Source organism: Lissotriton helveticus, chromosome 1_1, assembly GCF_964261635.1.
Source record: "Lissotriton helveticus chromosome 1_1, aLisHel1.1, whole genome shotgun sequence".
NCBI lineage: Eukaryota > Metazoa > Chordata > Amphibia > Caudata > Salamandridae > Lissotriton > Lissotriton helveticus.
The window spans coordinates 172,898,453-172,910,460 of NC_136057.1; the positions used below are offsets into that span (position 1 = coordinate 172,898,453).

The window sequence follows — 12,008 nt, forward strand, 5'->3', positions numbered from 1 at the left end:
ATCTCTGACCTCTGTGAGCTACTCACACCTGACGTAGGACAGCGTGAGATCCCTGCCCTTTGTGAGCTTCTCCCACCTGACGTTGGACAGCGTAAGATCTGTGGCCTCTGTGAGCTTCTCACACCTGAAGTTGGACAGCGTGAGATCTCTGCCCACTGTGAGCTTCTCACACCTGACCCGGGACAGCGTGAGATCTCTGACCTGTGTGAGCTTCTCACACCTGACGTTGGACAGCGTGTTATCTGTGGCCTCTGTGAGCTTCTCACACCTGACGTTGGACAGCGTGAGATCTGTGGCCTCTGTGAGCTTCTCACACCTGACGTAGGACAGCGTGTTATCTGTGGCCTCTGTGAGCTTCTCACACCCGACGTAGGACAGCGTGTTATCTGTGGCCTCTGTGAGCTTCTCACACCTGACGTAGGACAGCGTGAGATCTCTGCCCTTCTGTGAGCTGTTCACACCTGTCCTGAGATAGCTTGAGGTCTCGTGCACCTGTGAGCTACTTACACCTGACTTGGGACTGTGTGAGATCTCCGACCTATGTGAGCTTCTCACATCTGACGTGGAAGAGCTTGAGTTCTGGTGCGTTGGTGAGAGTGTATGCAGCTGTTCAGGTATTCCGGTTGTGTGTTGTGTAGGGCTTTGTATGTGTGCGTGAGAAGTTTGAATTGGCTGCACTTGTGAAAGGGGAGCCAGTGAAGCTTCCTGAAATGAAGTGTGATGCGGGTGTGGTGTGGAAGGTCGAGTATGAGTCTTGTGACAGTATTCTGGATTGCATGGAGTCTGTGTAGTTGTTTGAAGATTCCGGCATAGGGAGTGTTCCCTTAGTCCTTCCTGCTGATGAGTGCTTGTGTGTATGTCCCCCTGGTGTTCTGAGACAACCATTTGAATATTTCGGAGCCTGCATAGGATGTGGAAGCAGGAGGTGCACACTGCGTTGACATGAGCCACCATTTTGAGCTTGTCATCTGGGATGATCTCTACATTTCTTGTGTGGTCTATGGGTGTTGGTTTTAGCTCCAACAGCCACTGGGTGGAGTCCCATGTGGAGGTCTTATTGCCGAAGACCATTACTTCCGTCTTGTGGGATTTAAGCTTCAGGCAGTTGGTTTGCATCCAGTCACCATGGTAATGCAGTTGGTCTTGGTGGTGTTTGTCTTGTCTGTGAGGGAGAGAATGAGTTGGGTGTCTTTGTTGTAGGAGACAACGGTGTTGTCTTGTGATCTGATGATGTTGGTGAGCGGTGTCATATATATGTTAAAAAGGGTGGGGCTGAGGGAAAACCCCTGTGGGACACCCCATATCAGTATCTTGGTGTCTGTGAAGGGTGGCAGCCTGACCCTTTGGGTTCTTCCCACAAGGGAGGAAAAGAGAGTGGATCCTTGTATGCCAATCTTGAGGAGTCTTCTGATGAGGGTGTTGTGGGAGACAGTGTTGAATGCCATGGAGAGGTCGAGCAGGATAAGGGCCACTGTTTCACCTCAGTCCAGGATGTTTTGAAAGTCGTTTGTGGCTGCGATGAGTGCTGTTTTGGTGCTGTGATTCTCTCTGAATCCTGATTTTGTGTTGTCTAGAAGATGGTGAAGTTCGAGGTGGGTTATGAGTTGCTCATTAATGGCCTTCTCAATCACTTTGACTGGATAGATGAGCAGGGAGATGGGTGGGAAGTTGCTCAGTTGATTCAGGTCGGATGTGGCCTTCTTGAGAGGGCGCTGATTTCTGGAAGTTTCCATTCATATGGGAAAGTGGTGAACGTGATGACATGTTGATGATGTGGGTTGGGGTGGTGCCGATTGGTGATGTTGCCAGGTTGTAGATGTGGTGGGGGCATGGGTTCATTGGGGCCCCGGAGTGGATGGTCTGCATGATTGCTGCTGTGTTGTTTCTGGTGAGGGGTGTACATTCGGTCAGGTGGCCATCTTGGTTGGAGGTGGGTAGTTGAGCAATGAATACTCTGGGGTTGGGTTGGTGTGCAAAGTTATTGTAGATGTTTGCAATTCTTCTGCCTAAGGGCATGTTAGACTCTGCTCATGTGTCCATTATACGCTGTTGGTGCAGAGGCGGTGACTCCCTGATTTGCATGGGGCTATGCCACCCTGCAAATGAGGGAACGCTCTCTTGTGATATCGCTGGTGCTACTTGTACACAAGGGTCTGCACAAGCATCCGAGACCCCTTCTGTAATACCGTAATGCCTCACGGGTGCACAAATCGGGCGATCTTGTCCGTTATGCCCCTGGGGCACTATGTACAATAGGGCCCCTGGTAAGGAGAGCTCAAGTCTTCTGTACTATGTAAGTTACTCTCACCTGACGTGGGAAAGCATGAGATATCCAGATTGGTTGAGCTGCTCACGCCTGACATGGGACAGTCTGAGGTGTCTGTACTGCACTGTTTACCTATTCATCCACCATTGTCTGTTTGTCTGTCAGACTCTCTCCACCCTTCAGCTGTGTGGGACAGCCTGAGGTATCTGCACTGCATGGCTTACCCTACTCACCCACCACTGTCCCCCAGGCTCTCCCTGCTCTCCAGCTGTGTGGGACAGCCTGAGGCCTCTGCACTGCATTGCTTACCTACTGACCTGCCACTGTCCCCCAGGCTCTCCCTGCCCTCCAGCTGCGTGGAACAGCCTGACGCCTCTGCACTGCACTGTTTACCTATTCAACCCCACCTCCCCCCTCAGTCTGTCAGGCTCACCCTGCCCCACAGCTGCGTGGGCCAGCCTGAGGTCTCTGCACTGCATTGTTTACATACTCACCCCCTTCTGTCTGTCAGGCCCTCCAGCTGTGTCGAACAGCCTGAGGCCTCTGCACTGCTTACCTACTCACCCACCACTGTCCCCCAGGCTCTCCCTGCCCTCCAGCTGCGTGGGCCAGCCTGAGGTCTCTGCACTGCATTGCTTACCTACTCACCCACCACTGTCCCCCAGGCTCTCTCTGCCCTCCAGCTGCGTGGGCCAGCCTGAGATCTCGGCACTGCATTGTTTACCTTTTCACCCTCCCACCCCCCCCCCCACACCGTCTGTCAGGCTCTCCCTGCCTTCCAGCTGCGTCGTGGGACAGCCTGGTGTCTCTGCACTGCATTGCTTACCCTACCTACCGCCACTGTCTGTCAGACTCTTCCTGCCCTCCAGCTGCATGGGGCAGACATCCTGAGGCCTCTGCACTGCATTGTTTACATATTCACCCCCCTCTGTCTGCCAGACCCTCCCTGCCCTCCAGTTGCAGTGTTTAATTTGATGTAGGGTCTACTTTTAGCCCAGACATAGATGGAGGGTGCTGAAGAGCACGTTACACAAACACATGGCACACATATGTGGTGTGCACAGCGCAATTTACATTGGAAACACATACAAGCAGTGATAACACGACCAGAGTGCAGCCTTTAGTGCAGTGCACAAGGCTGTTTACAGTGCGTGAGATGGCTCACAGAGTTAACGCTTGCCCTGACATGCTGTGCTGGGCACATCGCCAGTCCAAATCCTGCAAGACCAGCTCGGCCTTCCATCTGTCTGAAGCTGGTAAATTGAGTAGCATTACACTTGCTTTAAATACCACCTGTTACTTACAGTGCTTCGAAATGAAAGAAGTGCGGTATGAAGCACTGAAATAAAACAATTTGTGACTACTATTATGAGGCGGGGGCATTTCTTGTGGCAGGCTGAGGGTCAGTCATGCATACAGAACTATTATTTGTTAATGGTTGTGAGTGTTGCCCTGAACCGTTGCTGAGATGGAGACAGTAGTAGCTATACAAGGACAGGGTGTACACTCTGAATATCAACTCCACGATATAGATGGGAAAAAATATTGAGGAAAATGAAAAACAAATTATTGACAGGTAATTAAGTTCTGATTTTCTATCCCTACCTCAACACACATGTACCTGCGCAGTACATACATCTTCAAGGTACGTAGATGTGGTGTTAGGCCTGATAGATAGACTCAATTGTGTCAGGGATAACGATGCTCCACGCCTGGCTACTGGTAGGGTGCCCGCTTTGATGTTCGCGGACGACACTTTGTTGTTGTCGCGGACATCATCGGGCATCCAGCGGGTTCTGGACGGGTTTGTTTCCTTCTGCGCCTCGCGGGGTTTGGAGATCAACTTGGAGAAAACCAAGTTTATGATCTTCAACCCCCCCGAGGCGCACCCGCCCAAACCCCACATTGAATGGAACCCCACTTGAGCGAGTTAAGACCTTTATATATCTGGGGGTGACTTTGACTGAATATTTTACATGGGACCAACAAGTCTCTAGATCCTCCTTGAGACTTGCACAGATTATGGGTGGCGTAGGCAGATTCCATAGTGCCTCAACTTTTAAACCGGCTACCCCTGCCCTAGCGATATACAAAACACAGGTCAGGTCTGCAGCCTTATATGCTGCTGAACTCTGGGGACACACCAATGCATGTAATCTAATGAAAGTCGAGCACTCTTTCATGCAACATCTGTTTGGTCTTCCACAAAGCACGCCCCTGCTACCATTACACCTGGACCTGGGTCTGGAACCTATTACTGATCTGGTGGCAGCTCGACCTCTGCTCTATTGGAGAAGGCTCTGGTCTGTGCCGGAGCTTGAACCGTTTAGAGCAGAATTCAATACTATTTGGGGGCAGTTAAAGAACAAGAATATACCTTGGTTGGTACACGTTAAGACTCTCCTTTACCAAATTGGTCTTCCCCAACTTTGGGATACACCGGAGGACAGCTGTATGAGGATGCAGAGGACTGTACTGGTGGCAGCTGTAAAATCCCATAACCTCAAACTGCTACACTGTTCTACTTCCTTGGGCAGATTGTCCACTGAGTTCCTCATAACAAAAGTTGAATACTGGATGGAGGCGTTTTTGGACCTGGTGCAGCCGCCACTGGCAAGAAAACTATATATTCAATTGAGGCACGGCTCCTTACCGGTTGGGGCATTCACATCCAGATGGACAAAAACGATGAAGGCTAATTGCCCTGCCTGTAATCACGCCAGGGAAGACATTATACATATCCTCTTTTTTTGCCCAACATACAGTGAAATTCGGAAGTGCTGGATTATCCCATTATGCAAAAACCTGGGTTTTAGACATTGTGTACATGCCTGTAGAGTCCTAACTTATGACACTGCCCCTCTCATTGTTTTAGCCGTTTCCCGGTTTTTATTCGGCATGTGGCGGAGAAGAACTGCATTTATCCATAAGGAATAATGGACTACTGTTTTTATGCTTTACTATTCCTTTGATAACCAACGTTTAATAACTTTTTAATTCTGAAGTATTTATGTTTTATTATCTTGCTTGTACATATTTTATTGCACTTTTATGGTCTTTGACCGAAATAAAGTTATCAAAGTGAAGTTAGGAATAGTAAATCTGCACTTCCCTATATGCACTACCTTTCGATATATTGCTCCTCGATACTGTATCCAGGATATTCTTGTACCACGATAGTCTGAGGGTTGAAGGTAGTATAATCTTCTGAAGCACAGGCACTACAATCCCTGCACTGTCTGACTCAACCTCAAGACTCAACTCAAGATCTTGTTCAGTCACTCCCCCAAGACCACCTTAAACACAGTGGCGGCTGCCACAAACAAAGGGTGGTAAGTCGGTGGGGGGAGAACGGTAGGGCGAGCATGTAGGGGCAGTGTGGTGGGGGTTAGTTATGATTTTTTTTTTTAAAGGGACTTACCTTACCTTAAGATGCCACCTGCCTCTCGTGTCACGCCTCCATGTTCTTCCTCCCAGCAGACACTGGCACAGACTCCCTGTGCGATCCATGCTCTGCTCTCATGCTATAAGAGCAGCGCACGGATTGGCTTGAGCGGGTTAAAAGATGCTCCGCTCAGGACAGGGAGTATGCAATTTCTCCAGCTCGGCTGTAGAATACACCTACATGGAAAAACCTAAGTGCGCATGTGTTTGGCCAGCCTGAACGGCCAGTCAAACACACATGCGCCCTTAGAAGTGCACATAGGACTCCTCCCCATACCCTTCCTACCTCCCCCCCACCCCCACCCCACACGCGCTGGCTCGGAGCCGGCAAATTAAAAATAAAACGATGGTAGAAAATAGTTTTATTTTTCACCTGCTGGCCCTGAGCCATTGGGGAGTGGGGCGACGCCCCTCCGCTACAGCGTTTAACTTCCCAGAGCTGGGGAAACCCTCCATTCTTTACCTCATGACCCCCCTTACTTCCATCCACCTTATGTCCCCGCAGAGTTAAGTTAACAGGGACATCGTGAAGGGGGCCCAAGTTACCAAATGTACCTGTTCAAGTAGTTATTTGTAAACTGCTCGTTTGCACCTGGGAGGAGCGGCGCCGCCTTTTATCCTGCCCCCACTTCTGAGCAGCAAATACCACGCCATCTTGATATAACAACTGCTAGCGAGCTAGATCGTTGCTGGCAGCTGGTGCAGCCGGTGCACTGACACCGGGGCCCATTGAGCCCTGATAATTGCTGTATTTATTACCCCTGCAGCAGTCAGAGGGGCCATTTTCCTTGCTTGCACCAGGGCCCATGGCCTCCGTGCTACGCTACTGCGAACCACAGTTCACGAGTTAGAACTCTGGTAGGGCAAACTCTGCCTTTCATTCTGCCGAGTGAAGAAACCTCGTACAATTCAATTGACCAGAAATACCCAAAAGCTGTGGTAGTAAACGGTAAGTAAAACAGGATATTATTGTTTATGCGCCAAAAGACAGACTCGTTTGTGCTGTGCAATATATGGAAGATAATGTTAGAACCCCCTGTAAACGTAGGTAACGGCAGTATCTATTAACAGCGCCCCAAGGCGCTTCAATTTGTAGAGGGCGCTATGCAAATGGCTGATCTTTGAAGCAGGCGTTAGCCCATGCACCTCTTCACTCCCTCTCTCACTGCACTGCACCCATTCCCCAGTGGGGTCCCAGGCCTCGTTTCCGCTGCCACCCCGTCCTCACCCCCCACCCAAAGATGCTGGCCACCAGCCTCGGAGTTGGAATTCTAGGGGCTGCCCTTGGCCCTGGCATCCCTCAGTGACTTTATGCAGTTCGCCTCTTTGGGATTCAGGCCTAAGGGTGAGACCCTAACCCCCTACCCAGTCATATACATTTACTGTGTACCCCACACTTTCTCCAAACGCACCTCTAAACCATCCCCGAGCCCTTTCTTCAACCCTGATCACACCCCAGACTCCTTTCTATACCGAGCACCCTCACCCTCTGAGGACATGGCTGGTTGTGAGGAGGCCGGGGTGGGTCAGGGTCCCGGCGCGTCCTCCTCCAGCCTCCCTGCACCTCCACGCGCGTCGGCAGCACCTGCCAGGCCTCACCTGCGCGCCCAGCCCCCGCAGCAGCCTCCCGCTCACCTGGAATGCAGGTCGGCCAGCTCTGACAGGCGTGACGGAGGGGAAAGGAATGGCACTTTCTCTGCGCCGCTATTGGCTGCTACTGAGGCCTCCCACCTGCTCCTCGCCCCGTCCCAGCATGGGCTACTGCCTCTCTAGATGAAATGTGTGCCCTTGGGCAGGCGGCAGCGTGCCCCGGAGGCTTGGGGCAGATCTAAAGGCAGGGATGCTTCCAGGGTGCCCCAGTGAGCGTGGGCAGAGGTATGCCAGGGTGTGCGCCTCCCGCGCACGTAATGGCCCTCGGGATTCCCGTCATGTAGCCAGGGCGCCCCGGATGGGCATGCTGCGCGCACAGGGCGCGCACACTCCGAGGGACCGCTGCGCGCCTCCCCTCCCGCCTGCGCACCGGTCATGACCCTCCCTTCTCGCCCACAGGTGTCGCTCTGGGCCGCCCTCACCTGCCTGTCCCTCCTCGCCGGGCTGGTGGCCGGATCGCCATCGCCAGAGAACTGGCATCAGGACGCCAGCCTGGGGGACCAGCCGACCACGGGTGAGGAAGACAGCATGGGCACCGCCAACCCTGCGCTGCTGGAGGCCACGGGGGACGACAGCATGGAGGCCCCGCCGAGGGGTACCTGGAGCCCGCTCTACGGTGAGTGTTCGGACAGGGACGGGCCTTGCGGGGACGGCTGCATCGGTGAGGCAGGGCGAGCGTTCAAAGGCTGCGGCTGACGTTCTTCGGGCCTCTTTGAGCAGGTGGCTGCCAACAATCCCACTGGTGTGAAAGGATGATGGCAGCCATCACTGGGCAGGAGTGTACATACCAGTGGCTGGTCAGTCTTTGGGCAGTAGTGTACATACCATACCAGTGGGTGGGTCAGTCTTTGGGTAGTAGTGTACATACCAGTGGTGGGTCAGTCTTTGGGTACTAGTATAAATGCTAGTGATAGGTCAGTCTTTGGCAGGATTGTACACATCGGTGGTGGGTCTGTTTTTTGGTTAGGAGTGTACATACCAGTGATGGGTCAGTCTTAGGGTATGAATGTACATACCAGTGGCTGATCAGACTTTCAGCAGGAGTGTACATACCAGTGGTGGGTCAGTCTTTGAGCAGGAGTGTACATACCAGTGGTGGATCAGTCTTTGGGGAGGAGTGTACATGCCAGTGGTGGATCAGTCTTTGGGGAGGAGTGTACATGCCAGTGATGGATCAGTCTTTGGGGCGGAGTGTACATGCCAGTGGTGGATCAGTCTTTGGGGAGGAGTGTACATGCCAGTGGTGGATCAGTCTTTGGGGAGGAGTGTACATGCCAGTGGTGGATCAGTCTTTGGGGAGGAGTGTACATGCCAGTGATGGGTCAGTCTTTGGGGAGGAGTGTACATGCCAGTGGTGGATCAGTCTTTGGGGAGGAGTGTACATGCCAGTGATGGGTCAGTGTTTGGGTAGGAGTGTACATACCTGTGGTGGGTCAGTGTTTGAGCAGGATTGTACATACCAGTGGTGGATCAGTGTTTGGGGAGGAGTGTACATACCAGTGGGGGATCAGTAACCGAGCAGGAATGTACTTGCCAGTGATGGGCCTGTCTTTGGGTTAGAAGTGTACTTAACAGTGGTGAGTCAGTCTTTGAGCAGGAGTGCACATACCAGTGGTGGGTCAGTCTTTGAGCTGGAGTGTATGTACCAGTGGCCGGTCAGTCTTTGGGTAGGAGTGTACATACTAGTGGTGGGTCAGTCCATGAACAGGAGAGCACATACCAGTGGTGGGTCAGTCTTTGAGCTGGAGTGTATGTACAAGTGGCCGGTCAGTCTTTGGGTAGGAGTGCACATACCAGTAGTGGGGTCAGTCTATGAGTAGGAGTGTACTTATAGGTAGTGGGGTCAGTCTATGAGCAGGAGTGTACATGCTAGTGATGGGCCTGTCTTTGGATAGTAGTGTTCATACCGGTGATGGGTTTGTCTTTGTGTAGGAGTGTACATACCAGTGGTGAGTATGTCTTTGGGTTAGAAATGTACACAAAAGTGGTGGGTCAATGTTTGGGTAGGTGTGTACGTGCCAGTGGTGGGTCAGCCTTTGGTTAGAAGTGCACATACCAGTAGCTGGTCATTCTTTGTATAGGATTTTACATACCAGTGGTGGGTCTGTCTTTGGGTTAGGAGTGTATATACCAGTGGGGGGGCAGGTGGGGGTCAGTCTTTGGGTTAGGAGTGTATATACCAGTGGGGGGAAGAGGTCAGTATTTGGGTTAGGAGTGTATATACCCGTGGGGGGTCAGTGTTTGGGTTAGGAGTGTATATACCAGTGGTGGTCTGTCTTTGAGCAGGAATGTATGTACCAGTGGCTGGTCAGTCTTTGGATAGGATTGTACATACCAGTGGTGGGTCGATCTTTGGGTTAGGAGTGTATGTACCAGTAGCTGGTCAGTCTTTGGGTAGGAGTGTACAAGCCACTGATGGCTCTGTCTTGGGGTAGGGGTGTATGTGCCGGTGGCAGGTCAGTCTTTCGGTAGGAGTGTACATGCCTGTGACGGGTCTGTCTTTGGGCAGGAGTGTACATGTCAGTGATGGGTCTGTCTTTGAGCAGGAGTGTACATACCAGTGATGGGTCTGTCTTTGGGCAGGAGTGTACATGTCAGTGATGGGCCTGTCTTTGAGCAGGAGTGTACATACCAGTGATGGGTCTGTCTTTGAGCAGGAGTGTACATACCAATGATGGGTCTGTCTTTGGGCAGGAGTGTACATACCAGTGGTGGGTCTGTCTTTGAGTAGGAGTGTACATACCAGTGATGGGTCTGTCTTTGGGCAGGAGTGTACATACCAGTGGTGGGTCTGTCTTTGAGTAGGAGTGTACATACCAGTGATGGGTCTGTCTTTGGGCAGGAGTGTACATGTCAGTGATGGGTCTGTCTTTGAGCAGGAGTGTACATACCAATGATGGGTCTGTCTTTGGGCAGGAGTGTACATACCAGTGGTGGGTCTGTCTTTGAGTAGGAGTGTACATACCAGTGATGGGTCTGTCTTTGAGCAGGAGTGTACATACCAGTGATGGGTCTGTCTTTGGGCAGGAGTGTACATGTCGGTGATGGGTCTGTCTTTGAGCAGGAGTGTACATACCAGTGATGGGTCTGTCTTTGGGCAGGAGTGTACATGTCAGTGATGGGTCTGTCTTTGAGCAGGAGTGTACATACCAGTGATGGGTCTGTCTTTGGGCAGGAGTGTACATGTCAGTGATGGGTCTGTCTTTGAGCAGGAGTGTACATACCAGTGATGGGTCTGTCTTTGAGCAGGAGTGTACATACCAATGATGGGTCTGTCTTTGGGCAGGAGTGTACATACCAGTGGTGGGTCTGTCTTTGAGTAGGAGTGTACATACCAGTGATGGGTCTGTCTTTGGGCAGGAGTGTACATGTCAGTGATGGGTCTGTCTTTGGGCAGGAGTGTACATGTCAGTGATGGGTCTGTCTTTGGGCAGGAGTGTACATACCAGTGGTGGGTCTGTCTTTGAGTAGGAGTGTCATTCCAGCACTGGGTCTGTCTTTGGGCAGGAGTGTACATACCACTGATGGGTCTGTCTTTGAGCAGGAGTGTACATACCAGTGATGGGTCTGTCTTTGGGCAGGAGTGTACATGTCAGTGATGGGTCTGTCTTTGAGCAGGAGTGTACATACCAGTGATGGGTCTGTCTTTGGGCAGGAGTGTACATACCAGTGGTGGGTCTGTCTTTGAGTAGGAGTGTACATACCAGTGATGGGTCTGTCTTTGAGCAGGAGTGTACATACCAGTAATGGGTCTGTCTTTGGGCAGGAGTGTACATGTCAGTGATGGGTCTGTCTTTGGGCAGGAGTGTACATGTCAGTGATGGGTCTGTCTTTGGGCAGGAGTGTACATACCAGTGGTGGGTCTGTCTTTGAGTAGGAGTGTCATTCCAGCAGTGGGTCTGTCTTTGGGCAGGAGTGTACATACCACTGATGGGTCTGTCTTTGAGCAGGAGTGTACATACCAGTAATGGGTCTGTCTTTGGGCAGGAGTGTACATGTCAGTGATGGGTCTGTCTTTGGGCAGGAGTGTACATACCAGTGGTGGGTCTGTCTTTGAGTAGGAGTGTCATTCCAGCAGTGGGTCTGTCTTTGGGCAGGAGTGTACATACCAGTGATGGGTCTGTCTTTGAGCAGGAGTGCACATAACAGTGGTGAGTATGTCTTTGGGTTAGAAATGTACATACTAGTGATGGGTCAATGTTTGGGTAGGAGAGTACGTGCCAGTGATGGGTCTGTCTTTGGGCAGAAGCGCACATACCTGTGGTGGGACAGTCTTTGGGTAGTAGTGTACATACCAGTGGTGGGATGGTCTTTAGGCAGGATTGAAGGCACCACTGGCTGGTCAATCTTTGGGCAGGAGTGTACATGCCAGTGATTGTTCTGTCTCTGGGCAAGAGTGTACATAACAAATGGGAGAGGGCGGTCAGTCTTAGAGCAGTAGTGTCCATACCAGTGATAGGTGTGTCTTTGAGCAGGAGTGTACATACCAGTGATGGGTCTGTCTTTGAGTAGGAGTGCATATACCAATGGTGAGTATGTCTTTTGGTTAGGAATGTACAAACCAGTGGTGGGTCAGTGTTTGGGTAGGAGTGTACATACCAGTGGTGTATCAGTGTTTGGGTAGGAGTGTACAAATCAGTGGTGGGGC

At 51.6% G+C, this 12,008-nt stretch overlaps 1 protein-coding gene and 1 long non-coding RNA gene across 4 annotated transcripts in view; one reads left to right on the plus strand and one right to left on the minus strand.

Moving 5' to 3' along the window:
- LOC144782251 (uncharacterized) overlaps positions 1-12,008 on the minus strand; it is a 649,538-nt gene that overhangs the window by 261,505 nt on the left and 376,025 nt on the right. The gene's annotated exons all lie outside the window — the stretch shown is intronic.
- Positions 1-12,008, plus strand: part of ARTN (artemin) — a 223,669-nt gene that overhangs the window by 209,622 nt on the left and 2,039 nt on the right. For both annotated transcript variants that reach the window (XM_078661341.1, XM_078661422.1), the window contains one exon: positions 7,760-7,976. In XM_078661341.1, the coding sequence (XP_078517467.1) occupies positions 7,760-7,976 (217 nt within the window). The remainder of the gene's footprint in view (positions 1-7,759; positions 7,977-12,008) is intronic.